The sequence below is a fragment of the Gorilla gorilla genome, chromosome 2 (assembly GCF_029281585.2).
Source record: "Gorilla gorilla gorilla isolate KB3781 chromosome 2, NHGRI_mGorGor1-v2.1_pri, whole genome shotgun sequence".
Lineage (NCBI taxonomy): Eukaryota > Metazoa > Chordata > Mammalia > Primates > Hominidae > Gorilla > Gorilla gorilla.
This window is the reverse complement of record NC_086017.1, coordinates 58,090,290-58,108,356: the sequence shown is the minus strand read 5'-3', so window position 1 is coordinate 58,108,356 and position 18,067 is coordinate 58,090,290. Positions and strand designations below refer to the sequence as shown.

The following is an 18,067-nucleotide window of genomic DNA, read 5'->3' as shown; positions in this document are numbered from 1 at the left end:
TATTTCTTTTCTGGGAAAAATCCGTTTTGTTGGTGTTTTCATTTTTGACCCTCTCATGGATGTCAGGGCATAATAATACCTGCTGTTGCTTTGTTAGTCTCTCAATGTCCACTAACAGCCAATAACAAGCCAATAATTTCCTCTCAAAAAGGATATACCTGGTAGTGGCATCAGACAAATGCTTTATCCACGTCCACAGGGGGACCATTGCTTAGCGGCTACATCTTTTTGCCACAGGCTCCAGTCTGCATACTTACCAGTCACCCACACTCTTAATGTTAAGGCTCTTTGGGACTAATTGGCTGAGTGGGAGCGCAGTCCACACAGGGTGTCGGGTTTCCTTTAGCACTTCTGCCTCTCCTGGCTCTTTAGTGGGTAGAGTGCCCCCGCACCGTCCCAGCCTTGTATTATATGCTGCTTTACTGCCATCGTGTGGCCTGGTGGACTCCCAATTGTGCACTTGTCCCACTGCCATTGTCCTAATAGTGGCGTTTCCCCATTGGGAGCATCCCTTAAGGTCAGGACAAATATCACTCATACTGAAAGCATCTATTTCCACGATACATTCAGCAGGATCAGCTACTTGGGTCTGTGAAATGTCCATCAAATAAAACATAACAGATTAGTTTCAAGGGCCACAGTGGGGCCAGAGTCAACTGAATGGACGGAAACACTTTAAAACCTGAATAAAGGAAAAACCTGGGAAGAAAAGTACAGCCATTAGCCTGGAGTGGGTGGAGGTCAAAGATCGCTGCAGATGCAGGTGGGGCCAGACTCCTGTGTAGTATGGCCAGTTTTTTACTAGAAGATAAATGGGCCGGCTTTTGACAGGAGTTACAAGTTTGGCATGCAGCAGTAGTGTTAATACTGGGAACACAGAGTTCTTACTTTGTAAGAGGCAGCAATTGTTCTTTGACTGCCGGAGAGATTAGCCTTGTGAATCCACCCATGTTGTTTCAAGAAATTTTAATTGGCAAGCAGTCCTCTGAGTTTTGTTGGGGTTTACCAGTCACCCATGCTGACTGCTGTTAACACAGAAAGTAGACATTTCTGGCTTGCCAATGAACAGAACATCATTTATAGCATTGGACATCAAAGCAATTTTCTCTAACATTTTATGAGCATGTAAGGTTCAAAGATGTAATACACTGTTAATACAAATTATGCATTTTTACACACAATGAATCCACCCAAACCACATAGTTAATTTGACTTTTTTTCTCTGCACTGCAAGTTTTGTCCAAACTCTATCAAGTCCTTTTTTTGCAAAAACACAGTTTTACAAAGGCACTCCAGCTACCAGGAGACCACCTTATCTCCTCAGCTGGGAGTTCAGGGAATGCAGGGCAATGCAGAGGAGGCAGGCCCCCAAGGAGGTTTTTATTCCTTAAAGCAGCTGAGATCTGGAGTGAAAACAATAGAGAGATCAGGAAATATGCATGCACCAGTAGGCATAGTTTTGCACTTACTGTTGGTTTTAAGTGTCTGTGATGGTTATGTGGTTTTATTTTTATTTATTTTATTTACTTTATTTTTTTTTGAGACAGTGTCTTGTTCTGCCACCCAGCCTGGAACATAATGGCATGATCTCGGCTCACTGCAACCTCCACCTCCAGGGTTCAAACGATTCTCCTGCCTCAACCTTTCGAGTAGCTGGGACTACAGGTGCGTGACACCACGCCCGGCTAATTTTTGTATTTTTAGCAGAGACAGGGTTCCACCACATGGGCCAGGCTGGTCTCGAACTCCTGACCTCAAATGATTCGCCTGCCTCGGCCTCCCAAAGTGCTGGGATTACAGGCATAAGCCATCGTGCCAGGCCATTTTTTTCTAATTAATTATTATTATTATTTTTTTGAGACAGACTCTTGCTCTGTCTCCCATGCTGGAGGGCAGTGGCACAATCTTGGCTCACTGCAAACTCTGCCTCCCAGGTTCAAGCAATTCTCCTGCCTCTGCCTCCCGAATAACTGGGATTACAGGTTATTTTTAGTAGTGGGGTTTCGCCATGTTGGCAAGGCTGGTTTAGAACTCCTGACCTCAGGTGATCCACCCACCTCTGCCTCCTAAAGTGCTGGGATTATAGGTGTGAGCCACCATGCCCAGCTGGTTAAGTGGTTTTAGAGTATACAACTAAACCCTTTAGGGCCAAGGCAGAAAGCCACATATCTCACCAGAACCCTCCCAGGAGATATAGGGAGGCAAGTTGGAAGTGGCCTAGGGGAGCAGCTCCTCACAAGCTTCTAGGCTCTCATGTCCCAGGAAGGACCACAGGGAATTCTGCCAAGATTCAGATTAACTGTGGTTCAAGCTGGACGTGGTGGCTTACACCTATAATCCCAGCACTTTGAGAGGCTGAGGTGGGTGGATCACCTGAGTCAGGGTTCAAGACCAGCCTGGCTTACATAGTGAAACTCCGTCTCTACTAAAAATACAAAAAATCAGCTGGGCGTGGTGGCAGGCGCCTGTAATCCCAGCTACTTGGGAGGCTGAGGCAGGAGAATCACTTGAACCTGGGAGGCAGAGGTTGCAGTGAGCTGAGACCACGCCACAGCAGTCCAACCTGGGCAACAGAGCAAGATTCCATCTCAAAAAGAAAAAAAAAATGTGGTTCAAAACTTGCCTGCATGGCCTATGTGGATATGTGCAAAGTCACCAGGATGTTGTGTTGAAGCTGTTCCCCAAAGATATCAGATACCACATAGTCTCCAAAACTTCACTTAAGAGCTATTTAGAGAGAGAAAAAAATATATCTTACCTCACAGACCCACTGAAAGTCTCACGTTGCCCCCAGGGGTTCCCACACAATACCTGGAGAACAGCTGCTCTATGCTGTAGATCAAGGGGCAGAATGGCTGGTTCACAGGTGTACATATATTCATATTTATTAGGTACTTCCAAATGGCTCCCCAGGATGGCTCCACCCTCCACAACTTTATCAATGCTCAGGATTGTCAAGGCTTTTTAATGTGTCTTAATTTTTAAAAAAATTTTTTTAGAGATGGGGGTCTCACTATGTTACCCAGGCTGTTCTTAAACTCCCGAGCTCAAGTGATCTTCCTGCCTCAGCCTCCCAAGTAGCTGGGACTACAAACACATATTACCATGCTTGGCATGTGTCTTGATTTTATAATCAGAAAATAGAACAGTATTTAAAAAATATGTCAGGCTGGGCGCGGTGGCTCATGCCTGTAATCCCAGCACTTTGGGAGGCAGAGGCGGGTAGATCACGAGGTCAGGAGATTTCCATCCTGGCTAACACAGTGAAACCTCATCTCTACTAAAAATACAAAAAATCATCTGGGTGTGGTGGCAGGCACCTGTAGTCCCAGCTACTCAGGAGGCGGAGGCAGGAGAAGGGCGTGAACCCAGGAGGCGGAGCTTGCAGTGAGCCGAGATGGCGCCACTGCACTCCAGCCTGGGCGAGAGTGCGAGACTCCATCTCAAAAAAAAAAAAAAAAAAGTCGGGGTTGGGAAATAATTATTTTAATAAAAGGTGCTGGGTCAATTAGATATCCATATGAAAAAAGAAAAAAAGAAACTTGATCTCTACCTCACATCATCAACAGAGGTGATCTCACCAACATAATATGAAGAGAGAGAAGCCAGGAAAAAGAATATGTATCATATCATTCCACTTATTTAAAGTTCAAAATCAAGTCTGGGCGTTGTGGCTCACGCTTGTAATCACAGCACTTTGGGAGGCCAAGGTGGGCGGTTCACCCAAAGTCATGAGTTCAAGACCAGCCTGACCAACATGGAGAAACCCCGTCTCCACTAAAAATACAAAATTAGGTCGGGAACGGCGGCTCGCACCTGTAATCCCAGCACTTTGAGAGGTCAAGGTGGGTGGATCATGAGGTCAGAAGATCAAGACCATCCTGGCTAATATGATGAAACTCTGTCTCTACTAAAAATGCAAAAAATTAGCCAGGTGTGATGGCACGCGCCTGTAGTCCCAGCTACTTTGGAGACTGAGGCAGGAGAATTGCTTGAACCTGGGAGGCTGAGGTTGCAGTAAGCCCACACTGCACCACTGCACTCCAGCCTGGGCAACAGAGCGAGACTCAGTCTCAAAAAAAAAAAAAAAAAAATTAGCCAGCATGGTGGTGCATGCCTGTAATCCTAGCTACTTGGGAGGCTGAGGCAGGAGAATCACTTGAACCCAAGAGGCGGAGGTTGCAGTGAGCCGAGATAGCCCCGTTGCACTCCAGCATGGGCGACAAGAGTGAAACCCCGTCTCAAAAAAAAATAAAAAATAAAATAAATAAAGTTCAAAATCAGGTAAAACTAGTCTGCATGCTAAAAATCAAGATACTGGGCCGGGCGTGGTAGCTCACGCCTGTAATCCCAGCACTTTGGGAGGCCAAGGTGGGTAGATCACTTGAACTCAGGAGTTTGAGACCAGCCTGGGCAACATGGTGAAACCTTGTCTCTACTAAAAATACAAAAAATAAGCCAGGCGTGGTAGTGCACACCTGTGGTTCTGGCTACTCAGGAGGCTGAAGTGGGAGGATTGCATGAGCCTGGGAGGTGGAGGTTGCAGTGAGCCAAGATCCTGCCACTGCACTCCAGCCTGGGTAACAGAGTGAGACCCCATCTCAAAAAATAAATAAATAAATAAAATGAAATCAGAAGATTAAAATGACTATAATAGCAATGAATGTATAATATTAAAATCCAAGGCCAGGCGCAGTGGCTCACACCTGTAATCCTAGCACTTTGGGAGGCTGAGGCAGGCGGATCATGAGGTCAGGAGTTCAAGACCAGCCTGCCCAACATGGTGAAACCCCATCTCTACTAAAAATACTAAAATTAGCTGGGTGCGTGGCGGGCACCTGTAATCCCAGCTACTCTGGAGGCTGAGGCAGGAGAACTGCTTGAACCCAGGAGGCAGAGGTTGCAGCGAGCCGAGATCACGCCACTGCACTCCAGCCTGGGTGACAGAGCAAGAGTCCATCTTGAAAAAAAAAATCCAGCCTGGATTATATCTATCTGGTTCATGACGAGGGCCATCTCATTAACGCCCATGTAGACTATCAAAGGGCAAGGCAGGGCAGGGGCAATAGGAGGGTTGTCACAGTAGCAGGATGGATAATCCTGGGAGGAAACTGGAAATAGATGCAGTCGGCACAGGCTCTTGGTATCCTTGTGAGTGACCCCTCCCTCAGTTTGGGCAGTGGTGTGACAGCTGGGGTTGGGGATGCTGCTTTGCAGCATTTGCAGATTTCCATGGTGTAAATACTTCCTCCCACCATGGCCAATTTTAAGCCGCCAAGAATTTAACACCGAGCTCAAAAAAGTCCTGAAAATTTAGGCCGGGCGCATTCGCTCATGCCTGTAATCCCAGCACTTTGGGAGGTCAAGGCAGGCAGATCACAAGGTCAGGAGATTGAGACCATCCTGGCTAACACGGTGAAACCCCGTCTCTACTAAATATACAAAAAATTAGCCAGGAGTGGTGGCAGGCACCTGTAGTCCCAGCTACTCGGGAGGCTGAGGCAGGAGAATGGTGTGAACCTGGGAGGCGGAGCTTGCAGTGAGCCGAAATCACGCCACTGCACTCCATCCTGGGTGACAGAGAGAGACTCCGTCTCAAAAAAAAAAAAAAAAAAATTCCTGAAAATTTAACAATTGGCTCTGACACAGCATATGCCCCTGAGTTTCCTCCCTAGAACTCTCTCTAGCACTCTGTAATGATACAGAGTGAGAAGCATCTACCTCCTCTAACCTGCTTGAAATCAGCCACACCTGCTCGTCATGAAGAAGCAAGCATGGGCAGGGCACAGTGGCTCACGCTTTGGGAACTGAGGCAAGAAGATCGCTTGAGCTCAGGAATTCAAGACCAGCCTGGGTAACATAGTGAGACCCCATCTCAAAAAAGAAAAGAAGAAGCAAGCATAACAGAAAACAAAGTAAGTGTTCTTGTGAGGTTTTGCCTTCTCTTCCTCTCAGAGAGGGATGCCTGTGTCTTAGTTTAGGTTGGCCTGGAAGCAGACCTAAGTTAAGGATTTAAGTGAGAGTAGTGTATTTGGGAAGCAACTACAGAAAGCACCTGCAGGAGTGTAGAGAAGTGAGACGGCATGAACAAGTCAGAAGAGGATGTGGTCATGAACAGGTCTTTGTTGAGGGTAGCCCACCTGGGGACCTCTGGGAGATGTGAAACACACCTCCGAGTGTGCCCCCCAAGGGTGAGAAGAAAAAATATTTTTCCACTAACTCCCACCTATCATTGGTTGAGGCTGCTCCCTGGAGCATAGACTTCCCAGTACTTCCAGTTGAGCAACCCCATAGCAAAAAGCTGCAGGTGCTTCTAGTGGCTACAGAATGGTGAGTGGGGAGAACACGAACCATGTCTGAAACACCAGCACAACAGAGTCGCGACCTGTGTGTCACACTCTGCATGTCTCTTCTAGCCACAGCACCTCACTCCACTGAGCAGGATTCTCCTTTTTTTGTTTGTTTGCTTGTTTTAGAGACGAGGTCTCACTCCTTTGCCCAGGCTGGAGTGAACTAGCATGATCATAGCTCACTGCAGCCTTGAACTCCTGGGCTCAAGCAACCCTCCCACCTGAGCCTCCCAAGTAGCTGGGACTACAGGTGTGCACCACCACACCCAGCATATTCTTGGTCTTTGGTTTTTATTTTATTTTATTTTATTTATTTTTTTTGAGACGGAGTTTCGCTCTTGTTGCCCAGCTGGAGTGCAGTGGCACGATCTCGGCTCACCACAACCTCCACCTCCTGTTCAGGCGATTCTCCTGCCTCAGCCTTTCCAAGTAGCTGGGATTACAGGCATGTGCCACCATGCCTCGCTAATTTTTGCAACTTTAGTAGAGACAGGGTTTCTCCATGTTGGTCAGGCTGGTCTCAAACTCCCAACCTCAGGTGATCAACCAGCCTCAGCCTCCTAAAGTGCTGGGATTACAGGCATGAGCCACCGCGCCTGGCAGGTCTTTGGTTTTTATGAGCCCAGTCACCTTTGTTTCACCCTGTCACCCAGGCTGGAGTGCAGTGGCACAATCTCAGCTCACTGCAACCTCTGCCTTCCAGGCTCAAGCAATCCTCCCACCTCAGCCTCCCGAGTAGCTGGGACTACAGGCACGCACCACCACGCCCAGCTCATTTTTGTATTTTTAGTAGAGACAGGGTTTGCCATGTTGCCCAGGCTGGTCTCAAACTCTTGACCTCAAGCAATCCACCCGCCTCGCTTCCCAAAGTCCTGGCATTACAGGTGTGAGCCACCACGTCTGGCCATATTCTTGTTTTTAACAATCCCTAAACACAAGCTCACAAGTTAAATCTGCTACCCACCTGAAGAAACTGTGATGTGTCCCAATGCCAGAGGAAATGCCAGGAGTTAAGGGCTTTCCTGAGTTAAGTCTTTTAGGAAGCATTGGAATTTCATGGGAATTGTACCTGCAGGGAGACCGCACCCAGTTGGCCAGCCACCCATGGGACTGGACCATGCTTCTCTGAGTGTTAACAACACGCTTGGCCCCTCCCTCGAATGTCACCTCCCCATGAGCAGGAACAGCTCCACAGCATTCCCCCACCACCACACACAGAGTAGAGCTCCTTAATTCCCCACTGGGGGTTCCACTGAGAATGGGAATGCCATCTTGGATCTCTTGGCCCTGCTGCCTTACCCTGTGTCCTCCTGGATGGAACACTGCCCTCGCCACCTCTGTGTCACACTCACACACACTCACACTCACACGTGGACTCCCTGAGCTAAGGGCTCAGTTGTGGTGAGAGAGAGGAGGCAAAACAAGTGAGACTGAAGCCTGAGGAAATTGCTCTCATAGTTTATTTCTCAGAGCCCAGAAGCCTGAGCCAGGGTAGGGCACACACTAGGACTCTGTCCTGGGTACAAGATTCCGCAAAAAATCCTTGATTCTCTGGACAATTCTTTTAGACTCTTTGCCAATCTTCTCTTTAGCTTTCCGGAAGAAATCACCCAGCAGGGCAAATCTCTTGTTATCCTGGGGTTGTGTACAGGAAGAAACAGGTTCCTTGTCGGGGGTGTACCCAGGGTCAATCCAAGACCCCTCCCCACCTAGACGCCCCTCTTCGTGGGCCCCCGCAGGAGCTTTGGGGCCCCAGTTCAACCTCTGGCTGTGACCTTTGAAGCATGTGATTGAATCCCTACACCCAGTAAAAAGATGAGAAAACTGAGTCCCGGAGATAGTGAGGGGCTCTGCAGGGTCACACAGCCCAGCCCAGCAACCCTGAGATGGGAACACAGGGCTGAGAGCTGAGTACTCTTAGACAGTGGCTCTCAAACTTTACAGAAGCCGGAATCTCCTGGAAAGCTTATCAAAATACGAATTTCTGGGCCCTACCCAGAGTCTGTCTGAGTAGGTCTGAGTAGGGCCTGAGAATTTGCATATCTAACGAGTCCCCAGGAAGGGCTACACTTGGAGATCTACCGCTCTAAGGGATTCCAGAGCCGGCCCTGGAGATGGAACTCAGGTTTGGGGAAGAGCCCTGGGTAGGAGGGGCTTTCTCTGTCCTGGGTTGGGGGAGTAGTTAATTGACCCATTGGATGGTCCACACTCTATGCCCCCATCAGCCCCTGCATCCCTGAACAGCCCACTCACCTTATCACAACTGATGTCAAAGGAGCCCCTGGCCTGGTTGAGGGTCACTGTCCCCATACACCGCTTCACCAGCTGGAAAGGAGAAGCTCAAGGTCAAACTTGAAACCATTTGCCATGACCTCCCAGCCACATCCCAGTGGGAAATATTCCCCAGGTGCCCCTTGTTCAGCTCCTTGGGAGGCACCCACCAACACCCCCAGCCCCCAGCCTCACCCCGTCCTTCTTGAAGTCACAATCCTCCGGTGACTGCTGTGTCGTCCTGGGGCACACTGTCTCCTTCACTGTGAAGCTCACAGGCTTTGGCGTGTCTGGGTCCCCATCCTAGTCAGAGGAGGAAATGGGGAGGCCCATTCTTGTATTTTCTGATTTGTGTCCATGACCTCCCCACCAAGAGGGCAGGCTTTCCACAGTACCTGATGTGCGATGGGCACTGGGTGCTGGGCTTGGCACTGGGGTATTGAGGGGAGGACTGAGCCATTCCTACCCTCCTAGGTAAACAGTGAGTAGGAGCAGACCTCAGATGAGCTCTAACAAGGAGCCCCTCCCACTCTGGGGTGGGGGCAAGGGAAGTCAGGGGGCTTCCTGGGGGACAAGACATGCCCACTGGAACCTAAAGTCTGGATAGAGTTCTTCCCTGTGTGGGGTAACGTGGTACAGAAGAGACTTAAAGCAGAGGAGGTCACTGCCCAGAGCCAATGACCCCACTCTAGTGCCTGGAGCTCGCAGAAGTCCCAAAACCCGCGTGGGGTCGGGGTGAGGGTATCTCTGCCACAGCAGGAATTATAAGGCTGGAAGCTCTCGAGCTGGGAGGAGACACGAGCTCTAGAAGGTTCCCTGGAAAACACGGGACCACATTTAAAGGGGGAGATGCCCTCCCGGCAGGCAGTGCAGCAGGAGCAGAAGGAACAACACGTGGCCAAGCCCAGCCAGAGCAGAGCAGAATGTCCCCCAAAGCTCACCATCGTGGGCCTGGGGTCCAGGTCCAGGAGGCGGTAGAGGTTAGCATCCGAGGACCGCTGGTTGATGCCATCTATAGCACGAAGCACAGCTTCCTTGTAGCTGAGGACCTGGGCAATGATGGCCAGAGGCATCACCAGGCCCAGCAGCAGGAGCACCAGTGACCACCACCCCAGGGAGTGGCCATCCCTTTGGGTCTTCATGGTCCCCATATCTGCCTCCCTCTAGCCCACAGGAGCCTCCTTTATGCCCAGCCTGAGCCTGACGCAAAAGCCCAACCAGGAGCCTTCCTGAGCCACCCATCCCTGGCTGTCTGCCAGGGTGTGGGCTGGGGTTTGCCTCAGCCCCTGGCTATTGCTTCACAGGACTTGCTGGGCAGTGAGTGAGGCCTTCCTTGTCTGCAAGATGAGGAAGTGGTTTCTTCATCTCTGACAACCTCCCAGACCCGACCGGAGATTGTCATAGCCAGGGGTGCTCAAGAGCGTTAAATCCCTCCAGAGAGGAAGAGAGCCAGGTGCCTATTCTACATCCTTCTACTCCTCAGGAGTCAGTGTGATGGACTGCTAAATCTCCAGCTCTAGGCATTGCCTGGCACCCTGTAGGCATCGATTAAGAATTGATGAATGAGGCAGGGCACGGTGGCTCACGCCTATAATCCCAGCACTTTGGGAGGCCGAGGTGGGCAGATCACCTGAGATAAGGAGTTCGAGACAGCTTGGCCAACATGGTGAAACCCCATCTCTACTAAAAATATGAAAATTAGCCACGCATGATGGCTCACACCTGTAGTCCCAGCTACAAGCTGAGGCATGAGAATCACTTGAACCCATTGAACCCGGGAAGCAGAAGTTGCAGTTAGCCGAGATCATGCCACTGCACTCCAGCCTGGGTAACAGAGTGAGACTCAGTATGAAAAAAAAAAAAAGAACTGGTAAATGAAGACAGTAGCCACCCCCAACCTAGAGACTCACTCTTGCAAAGGACAAGTTGCCCTTTCAGTTCAAGGCCATACCACCTGCTGTCTGGACCCAGCTGTCAGCCAGACGAAGGCTCTGCTCCATCTATCCCCTTCTGCATCCTTCTTCACTGTTTTCTTCAGTCTCAAAATGTTCCCAAGCCCCTCCAGACATGGCCTTTCACCCTGGGTTCTCCTAAGCCAAGTCTTAGGAAAGGTTGTCTATGCTTCTTGACCCCATCTTTTCACTCTTCTTCATGCTGAAGGCCACTGAAGGCTGGCCAACCCACCCTTGGTCCATGGCCACCCTCAAGCCTGGTCTTTGTCTGCACAGGCACTGGTGAGCCTTCCTTCTTGCTGCCCCGGTCTCCCCTGATGCCACTCTCCTGCTGTCCCTCCTGCCTCCCTGGTGGCTCCTTCTTGGTCTCCCCTAAGGGCTGTCTTCTTAATATTGAGAGCGTGTGGGGTCGCCTCCTGGGCTGCTTCTCTTCCCTGGCCTCGGGTTTCCCTGGGGACGCCCTCTCCCAGGACACCAGTTATAATAGGCAGACACCACCCAGTCTGTATCTCTGAGTTCGAGACTCCCATGAATGTCCCGGTTGTCCCCACTGGGCCTCCTTGACTGCTCTTCTGCTGAGTGCCTGCTGCATGAGCCCTGAAGCACCTTTGGCTCCTTCGTCCCGAAAGTACTCCCCTCTGGCCTCTCCTTCCACCCCTGCCTGGCTCCTGCCGCCATCTTCTCTCCCATGCAGTGCTGCCCCAGCCTCCAGACTCCACCTTCTCTGGGTTTCAGGCTCTCCGCAGACCGTAGTCCACCCTCCACACCGTTGTCCAGGGGTTCCTTTAAACCACCAATTTGGCCATTTCAACCCTCTACCTTCAGGAGCCCACACACCCCCTAGGCTGGCATCAGGGCCTGGGGCCTTTTGGTTCCCACTGCCCTCACCCCAGCCCTGCACACCACAAGTGCCAGACTGTCACATATGCCCCCATCACATAGGCTCATCTGAGCTTCCTGCTCTTTCTCCCAGCTCTGCCCTGATCCTTCTGTTTGGCCTGCCCTTTCACCTCATGAAGCTTTCCCTGACCTCTAACCAGGCATAGCAATCTCCTCTTTGCTCCTACATCTTCCAGGAAGTCTCTCCTGATTCGACCTCAAATTACTCCCTGTTTGGTGCTCTAGCTGAGACACCAAGCTGGGATGGGTGGCTGGTGTTGGGAGAGGGAGAGATCACAGCCAGGAGAGATAAAGGGCCAAAGTGATAGAGGGGTCCAGCGTCCATGAGGCAAATTCCGGTCCCAGCTCCTCTGTGGACTGGCCATGTGGCCCTGAGGCCTGGGGTACCTCTTGACCTCAGTTGGCCTGTGGGACACTTGGGGGCTTGGACAGCAGGGCTCCTGGAAGGTGGAAGCCTGGACGAAGGCCACTGGTTGCACACCTGGCCTTGAGAGAAGGAAGAAGTGGGCTTCTGTGCAACCTGGTTTCACAGTTCAAGTGTTGCCCCAGTGGCCTGTTGGTCAAGCAGGGCTTGCACATCAGGTCTTTTATGGCTGTTGGGAAAAGGGCCATCCAGGGATATCAGGCCTCTCAGGGCTCTCCTGCTTCCTCCACCCTTCTGACTGGCTTCAGGATCCCCAAGAAGCCAAACCGGGGAGAAGCAGATGGCAATGTTAGTCCTTAGGCTAGGGCGTGCGAGCTGCATACTCCTGTGTTCCTCTAGGTCAGATCTGGCATATTCAGAGCCCCTTTCCAACTGCCTCAAGAGGACGTTCCACTTCGGCCAGTGCTGGACGCTCCCTCACATGAAATCAGCCAGAGCCCAAGCAGCTTGCATAGGCCCTCTGATACAACTGCAGAAGTCTGGACTCAGGGGCACTTGCTTTCCCTCTCAGGGCCATCGCACAAGGTCCAGGCTTCCCAGGTTCCAGGAGTGAGTCCTGCCCTCGGCACATGCAGGTCGGTGTCCACTACCTGAGGTAGGGAGGCTGACTTCAGACCTTTAGAACCCATGGCTGCCCCTTCCTCCTAGAGAGGGAGAAAGGAGGCTCTCACCAGCTCGCCTTTTTCATAATGGCTCACCCCATTAATAGAGTGATCAGAAGATTCCAGGCAAGGCGGAATGAGAAAAAAAAATGAGGCTTAGCCGGGTGCGGTGGCTCACACCCGTAATCCCAGCACTTTGGAAGGCCGAGGTGGCCTGATCACGAGGTCAGGAGATTGAGACCATCCTGGCTAACACAGTGAAACCCCGTCTCTAGCTGGGTGTGGTGGCATGCGCCTGTAGTCCCAGCTACTCAGGAGGCTGAGGCAGGAGAATCTCTTGAACCCGGGAGGTGGAGGTTGCAGTGAGCTGACATTGCGCCACTGCACTCCAGCGTGTGTGACAGAGGGAGACTCCACCTCAAAAAAAAAAAAAAAAAAAGGCCGGGTGCGGTGGCTCACGCCTGTAATCCCAGCACTCTGGGAGGCCAAGGCGGGCGGATCACGAGGTCAGGAGATCGAGACCATCCTGGCTAACACAGTGAAACCCCGTCTCTACTAAAAATACAAAAAATTAGCTGGGTGGGGTGGTGGGAGCCTGTAGTCCCAGCTACTTGGGAGGCCGAGGCAGGAGAATGGCGTGAACCCAGGAGGCGGAGCTTGCAGTGAGCTGAGATGGCGCCACTGCACTCCAGCCTGGGCAAGAGTGTGAGACTCCGTCTCAAAAAAAAAAAAAAAAAAAGTGAGGCTTTTCCACATCAAGACTTGAGGGCTAGATAAATGTCCCTTCACAAAGGCCTGGGCAGCCCCTGTCCCTCTGTCTCTCTCTCTCTCTATCTCTCTCTCTTTCCTCTCTCTCTCTGAATCTCCCACCCCAACTTCTCTAAGTGGCCCCTTCCTCTCCTGCAGACCCAGGAGGCTCCAACTCCTACACAATGTGATCAGGGAACCTGGTGCCCTGAGGCTGCTGAAGGCTCTGAGAGACTTTCCACAGATGAGCAGATGCTGGAGCTACCCTTTCCCACTCCACAATCCCTCCCCCATTGGCGAACAAGGCCCAGCTTAGCCCCCACTCTGCGTTCCCTCTCTGGCTCCGTGTCTGCAGCCCTGGTTGTCCTGGTGGAAGCACCCACCTCCTCAGGCCTGCTTGCCCCTGAGACAACCTTCATCAGAATGGCCAACTTGTCTGAAAAGTAGAGAACCAAGCAGGCAGTTTGTTCATCCCCTTGGGGAGCACTGGGGAGGGAGTCCTGGGATGGGAATCCCAGGAACCACATTCGTCACCAGCCTCTGTCTCTGTGGGTGAGCCACTGTCCCTGTCCCTCCCTGTGCCCAGAATCTATAGTCAGCACAGAAAGCCCAGGGCTTTGCAGGCAAAGAGCCCAGGTTCCCTCATGAGGCGGACTGGGTTCCTGGCTCAGCCCTGCTGCGACCAGCTGTGTATCTGCATACCAATGTGTCTGCTCTCCTGCCTCCTCATCTGTAGAACAGGGATGATCATCACAGTGTCTAGTTTGTAGAATTGTTGTGAGGGTCAAATACAACATGGTCTGTGGCCAGTACATGTGAATTGTTTTTGTTGTTATTAATGTGACCTGTTAGGTTAATGCTTCAGAAGTAAACATAGTGTGCTCCAGAGATAGTAACATTGTTGGCCAAGCATGGTGCTTCAGGACAGGAGTTCAAGACCAGCCTGGGCAACAGAGCGAGGCCCTGTCTCTACAAAAAAATTTCAAAATTAGCTGGGCATGGTGGTGTGCACCTGTGGTCCCAGCTACTTGGGAGGCTAAGGTGGGAGGATTGCTTGAGCCCAGAAGATGGAGGCTACCATGAGCTGTGATCATGCCACTGTATCCAGTCAGGGCAACAGAGCAAGACCGTGACTCAAAAATAGAAAATTGGGGTGACTCAGGCCATGAGCTAACTTCTGGTAAATTGCCTCCCTCCCTGAACCTTTCTCGTGCAAAAATTGGGACAGTAGCCCCAACCTTGTAGACAGCAATGCATTGGAGCAATGTATTGAATATATACTCAAAGGCAGAAGTTTCCTTCCCTAAACCTGGGGCATGGGGCGGGGTATGCTTATACCCTGTGGCAGACAGGGAATGTCAATCACAGGTTCTGTCCAGACTCAGGACAAGTTCCCCCTTCTGCCTTTCTTTCACTTGCAGAATTGTATTGCCAAGAGACCTGGGGTGGAGGATCTCAAGCACCGTCAATTACTAGCTGTGTGACTTTGAGCAAGTTGCCTTGTTTTCCTGGTAATGTTCTCATATTTGTAGGATGGGAATGAGATACCCTGCAGTGTTTGTTCAAATGCAACAGTGAGTAAGAAAGTGCATGTCCACTGTCAAGTCCTGTACTCCCCGGATGTTTTGGCAAGTGAGGTCAGGGTCAGGTCTCCTTACTTGGCAATGGCCTTAGCCCAACTGTTCCCCTTCTTGCTAATAAGATAACCTACTACCCCAGGCCCCTGTCATATTTCGGCTCAGACTCAGCCTCTCCAGGTTGTCCCCTGGATTTCAGCCCCCAGTTGGCATCTTCTGTGATGCGTCCCCCACCAACACCAGGCTAGGAGACAGCTCACCAACCCCACCTTTAGTCTCAGGCTGTGTTTATCCATCAGGCTAGTCCCAGGGGTAAGACCACAGTTGTCCTCAGACAAGAGTCATGAAGCCCTGGGATGCCCCTTAGACAAGGCTTCCCCAAGTTCTCCCTCTGTCCAGGCTCCTGATTATGGGGCTGCATCTCCTTCCCAGGCCAAGGGCTTCCCAAGTGTGACAGTCTTGTCTGTCCCTCAGACAGGGACTCCCAAGGGCAAGCCCCTGCATTCCCTCAGCCCACAGACTCCCTAAGGTCAGGATTCCTTTCCTCACTGGGCCCCTTTCAGAATTGGCATTGGGCTCTGCCCTCAGAGGGCCCAGATGGGTAAGAGCCGCTCCCAGCAGGTCCAGACCCAAGTTCAGAAATCATTTGTCAAATGAAACACTACACAGCACGGGATAGTGATAGGCAGTTTCCAGTAAATGTGCCTTTGTTTCCTAGACTGATTCATAAGAAGGGCCTGGGACGTGGTGTCCAGCGGTGGAGGCTCTGCCCAGCCATAAAGGAAAGACCTGGATATTGGATATACCACTCAGAGGAACCCGCTGTCATCCTTTGCAGGGGAGAGGGATGGTCAAACCACAGCATGTTTTCTCCTGGGAAAGGCCAAGGCACCTGTAGGTAATCACATGCTGTCTTGTCCAGGAATACCAACCCAGAGCCAGGGGCCCATTGCACAATCCAGTTTTCTCAACCCTACATTGCCACCAATGAGGAAGACAAGGCCTTGAGCTTCTTGCCAGGTGACCGTGTCCTTAGCGCTTCCCCAGCTCCCAGCCTGTCTCCTTGTCAGCAGTCCGTAAACCCTGTGCAGCTCCAGCACTCCTGTGCCTCCAGTGGCCAGAGACTGTGTGCCAGGCCTCCTGCTGTTCACCCCCTGCTTAGTGACCCTCATATTCACTCTGATGGACTCTTTGCTTCCTCCTTCTTTGGCTCCTCCCTGACCTGAGCCCTGACCAGATTCCCTCTCACTGCTCCCTGTTCATCAGACCTTGCTCACTTCTACTTGAATGCATTAGCCAGTATGGTAGCCATAAGCACAAGTGGCAATTCAATTTCAATTCAAATTAATTGAACTTAATTAAAATTAAAAATCGACTGGGCACAGTGGCTCACGTGTGTAATCCCAGCACTTTGGGAGGCTGAGGCAGGTGGATCATCTGAGGTCAGGAGTTCAAGACCAGCCTGACCAACATGGTGAAACCCCATCTCTACTAAAAATACAAAAATTAGCTGAGTGTGGTGGTGCATGCCTGTAATCCCAGCTACTTGGGAGGCTGAGGCAGGAGAATCTCTTGAACCCAGGAGGCGGAGGTTGCAGTGAGCCGAGATCGTGCCACTGCACTTCAGCCTGGGTGACAGAGAGAGACTCCGTCTCAAAAAATAAGTAAATAAATAACAACAACAAAAAACAATTATTCTGTCACACTACCCCCATTTCAATTGCTCAACAGTCAGTTACAGTGGACGTCTCAGATATAGAACATTTCCTTGATCACAGAAAGTTCTATTGGACAATGCTGAGTTAGACAAAGAAGTGTGGCTGGAGGTGGGGAACTGGAAGGAGAGAAGATCCTGTGACAACCCTCGGTGGGAAGGGCCAGCTTTGTCCCTGTGACATGCTGTCTTTTTCCAAATGTTTCAGAAGCACCTGCTTGACAATGCCTCCAAAGAAAAAGCTCGCTGTATGGGAGACAACAGTGAGAAGTGGGCCATCCTCCAGCAGGGAGCTGACTGGAGAAGGCCTTGGATGCCATGGCTGCAGGGAAGCAGCTCTGCAAGGGTGCATAGTAGGCCCTCCTCGGGTGGCGGTTTTATTATAGCAGCATCACTCAGGCTGCACTGAGAAAGGGGTGCAGTTTCTGGGAGTCCCAGAATCATGGCTTGTGGGGATCCATCCTCCACTATCTCTCAGTTTAGAACCTCTCTTCCCCAAGGTGACTGGGGAACAGATCCTTCCCTTGCCTTGTGGGCGAGGTTAGGAGCCTGTGGCCAAGGATGGTGAGATGCTAAGAGCCATGGAGGCCAGGTCCCAGATGCCAGGTGCTATTTTTGAGCTGAGATGTGCAGCCCAAATTACCTCCTCTCCAACCTGAGGTCACAGAGGGTTTCAGGGGCCACCTCCTGAATACTCCAGTCCTCTCTCTTTCTGGATGCAGATTCTGAGGACTTGAATGGGGAGAGACCTGAGCCAAGGTCTCCAAATGGGTTCTGGGCACGTGTCCAGCCATTTCTAATGCTGTTCATAGAGTGTGTAACCTCAGCAGTTGACCTTTCCAGGATCTGAGTGCCTTCGGGGCTGCATATGCGAAAAAGACTCAGGGAGTTAGTCAAGGATTAGGCCAACACAGAGCTGCAGGAACAAGTGACCGCCCAAGAGGCTGCTGCCTCTTTTGTGTGCCTGTACTCTTTTGTGTGCCAATATGAGAACATTTGTTTCCCTTCCCCGAAGAAGGGTTGCAGGAGAGGCAAGCTGGCTTCATCAGAGTGCGGGGAGAGGGTGAGAGCCCCCAGGAGAACCTGGATAAGGCTGATGAGCCAGTTGATGATGAAAATGAGGCCCACAGATAAATCACTTGAACAAGGACCCCTATCCAGAAAACGGCAGAACCAGGACTTGGACTCAATGCCCCCACCCACCAACCTTGCTGTCCTTCTCATGTGGACATGTGGAAGAATTCAAGCCCCGCCTCCTGCCCTCTGCAGCAAAGTGGAAATGCAGACGTGGGCTGCCATGAGGGTGGAAATTTGGGACGGGGTGAGTGTCAGGACCCTCTGCTAAGGCTCAGTTCCCTCTTTCCCACTTACTACTTCATGTGACACAAGTTGCATGGAGGAAAGCCAAGAAGTTAAGTAATCATTGCAACCCCTTCAGCCAGGCTGGAATTTTCCAGGCACCACACTGGAGCCCCCTGAGTAAATGGCCATGACCTGAACTCGTTCTTTTCCCCAACAGCAAGTGAAGAA

At 51.2% G+C, this 18,067-nt stretch overlaps 1 protein-coding gene across 1 annotated transcript; it reads right to left on the bottom strand.

The window, feature by feature from the left end:
• Nucleotides 1-7,792: 7,792 nt before the first annotated feature.
• Nucleotides 7,793-9,780, bottom strand: CAMP (cathelicidin antimicrobial peptide). The gene is made up of 4 exons (XM_004034062.5): nt 9,563-9,780; nt 8,817-8,924; nt 8,604-8,675; nt 7,793-7,985 (listed from the first exon to the last, which is right to left on the bottom strand). Exons 1-4 carry the CDS (start codon nt 9,770-9,772, stop codon nt 7,854-7,856), a joined length of 522 nt encoding a protein of 173 aa, XP_004034110.1. The 5' UTR covers nt 9,773-9,780; the 3' UTR covers nt 7,793-7,853.
• Between the last annotated feature and the right edge of the window lie 8,287 nt (nt 9,781-18,067).

What these genes read in the sequence shown, in the direction of transcription:
- CAMP (XM_004034062.5), bottom strand. Translation starts at nt 9,772, where the DNA reads ATGGGGACCATGAAGACCCAAAGGGATGGCCACTCCCTGGGGTGGTGG. An exon ending in GTGACTTCAAGAAGGACGGG is followed by an intron (nt 8,676 to 8,816) that starts GTGAGGCTGGGG and finishes TCTCCTTTCCAG; the next exon opens with CTGGTGAAGCGGTGTATGGG. An exon ending in TTGACATCAGTTGTGATAAG is followed by an intron (nt 7,986 to 8,603) that starts GTGAGTGGGCTG and finishes ACACAACCCCAG; the next exon opens with GATAACAAGAGATTTGCCCT.